The 1099-nt window shown below is 68.2% G+C and overlaps 1 protein-coding gene across 1 annotated transcript in view; it reads right to left on the reverse strand.

The window, feature by feature from the left end:
- Positions 1-1093, reverse strand: part of LOC103903858 (mucin-13) — a 7722-nt gene extending 6629 nt beyond the window's left edge. The window contains exons 1-2 of the mRNA XM_009285146.1: positions 210-1093; positions 3-46 (exon numbers count right to left, since the gene is read on the reverse strand). Of these exons, the coding sequence (XP_009283421.1) occupies positions 3-46; positions 210-1024 (859 nt within the window). The 5' untranslated portion in view covers positions 1025-1093. The remainder of the gene's footprint in view (positions 1-2; positions 47-209) is intronic.
- Positions 1094-1099: the final 6 nt, after the last annotated feature.

Genomic DNA, 1099 nt, shown 5'->3' on the forward strand with positions numbered 1-1099 from the left:
ACGGGCGCTCGGGGGGCCGCGGGACGGCGCAGCGGGCGCCGGGGAGGACTCCAACACCGTCACCGCCGCGTCCAGGTGTCCCGCAGGGGCGGACGCTGAGGAAGACTCACGCCCTGTTTCCCGCGGGTTGGGGTGTACCGGGGACGCCCCCGGCGCCGATAACGCCGTCTGGGGTGACGGGGAGGACTCCAACAGCGGGCGCCGGGGAGGACTCCAACACCGTCACCGCCGCGTCCAGGTGTCCCGCAGGGTCGGACGCTGAGGAAGACTCACACCCTGTTTCCCGCGGGTTGGGGTGTACCGGGGACGCCCCCGGCGCCGATAACGCCGTCTGGGGTGACGGGGAGGACTCCAACACCGTCAGCGGTGCGTTCAGGTGTCCCGGAGGCGCCTGTAGCGCCGACAACGCGGTCTGAGGTGTCGAGGGGGACACCAACGCCATCTCCATCGCGTCCAGGTGTCCCATAGACGCCTCTGCCGCCTGTAACGTGGTTGGTGGTGCCGAGGAGTCCTCCAACACCGTCTCCATCCCGTCTAGGTGTTGTACAGACACCTCTGCCGCCCGTAACGTTGTTGGTGGTGCCAAAGAGTCCTCCAACACCGTCTCCATCGCATCTAGGCGTCCCACCGACTTCTCCTCCACCTGTACTGTTGGTGGTGGCACCGAGGAGTCCTCCAACACCGTCTCCATTGTGTTCAGGTGTCCTGGAGGTCCCTCCACCGCCTGTAACGTGGCCGGTGGTGCCAGAGAGTCCTCCAACACCGTCTCCATCCCATCCAGGTGTCCCATAGACACCTCTGCCGCCCATAACGCCGTTGGCAGCGCCGGTGAGTCCTCCGACACCGTCTCCACGGCGTCCGGCTGCGCTGGCGGCCCCTTGTCCGCCTGTAGGTCACCGGTGGCAGGGGGGTGCAGGCGCTGGTGGCCCAGGAGCTGCCGGCGCAGGCGGAAAGCCTTGGGGCAGAGCCCGCAGCGGTGCCGGCGGCGCTCGGCGTGGGTGCGCCGGTGGTTCTTCAGGGCCATCAGGTTGTAGAAGGCCTTGTGACAGGCGGCGCAGCGGAAGAGGCCGGTGGTGTGGGTCTGCCGGTGGTTGACCAG

The sequence above is a fragment of the Aptenodytes forsteri genome, unplaced genomic scaffold (genome assembly GCF_000699145.1).
Source record: "Aptenodytes forsteri isolate BGI_AS27 unplaced genomic scaffold, ASM69914v1 Scaffold152, whole genome shotgun sequence".
Taxonomy (NCBI): Eukaryota; Metazoa; Chordata; class Aves; order Sphenisciformes; family Spheniscidae; genus Aptenodytes; species Aptenodytes forsteri.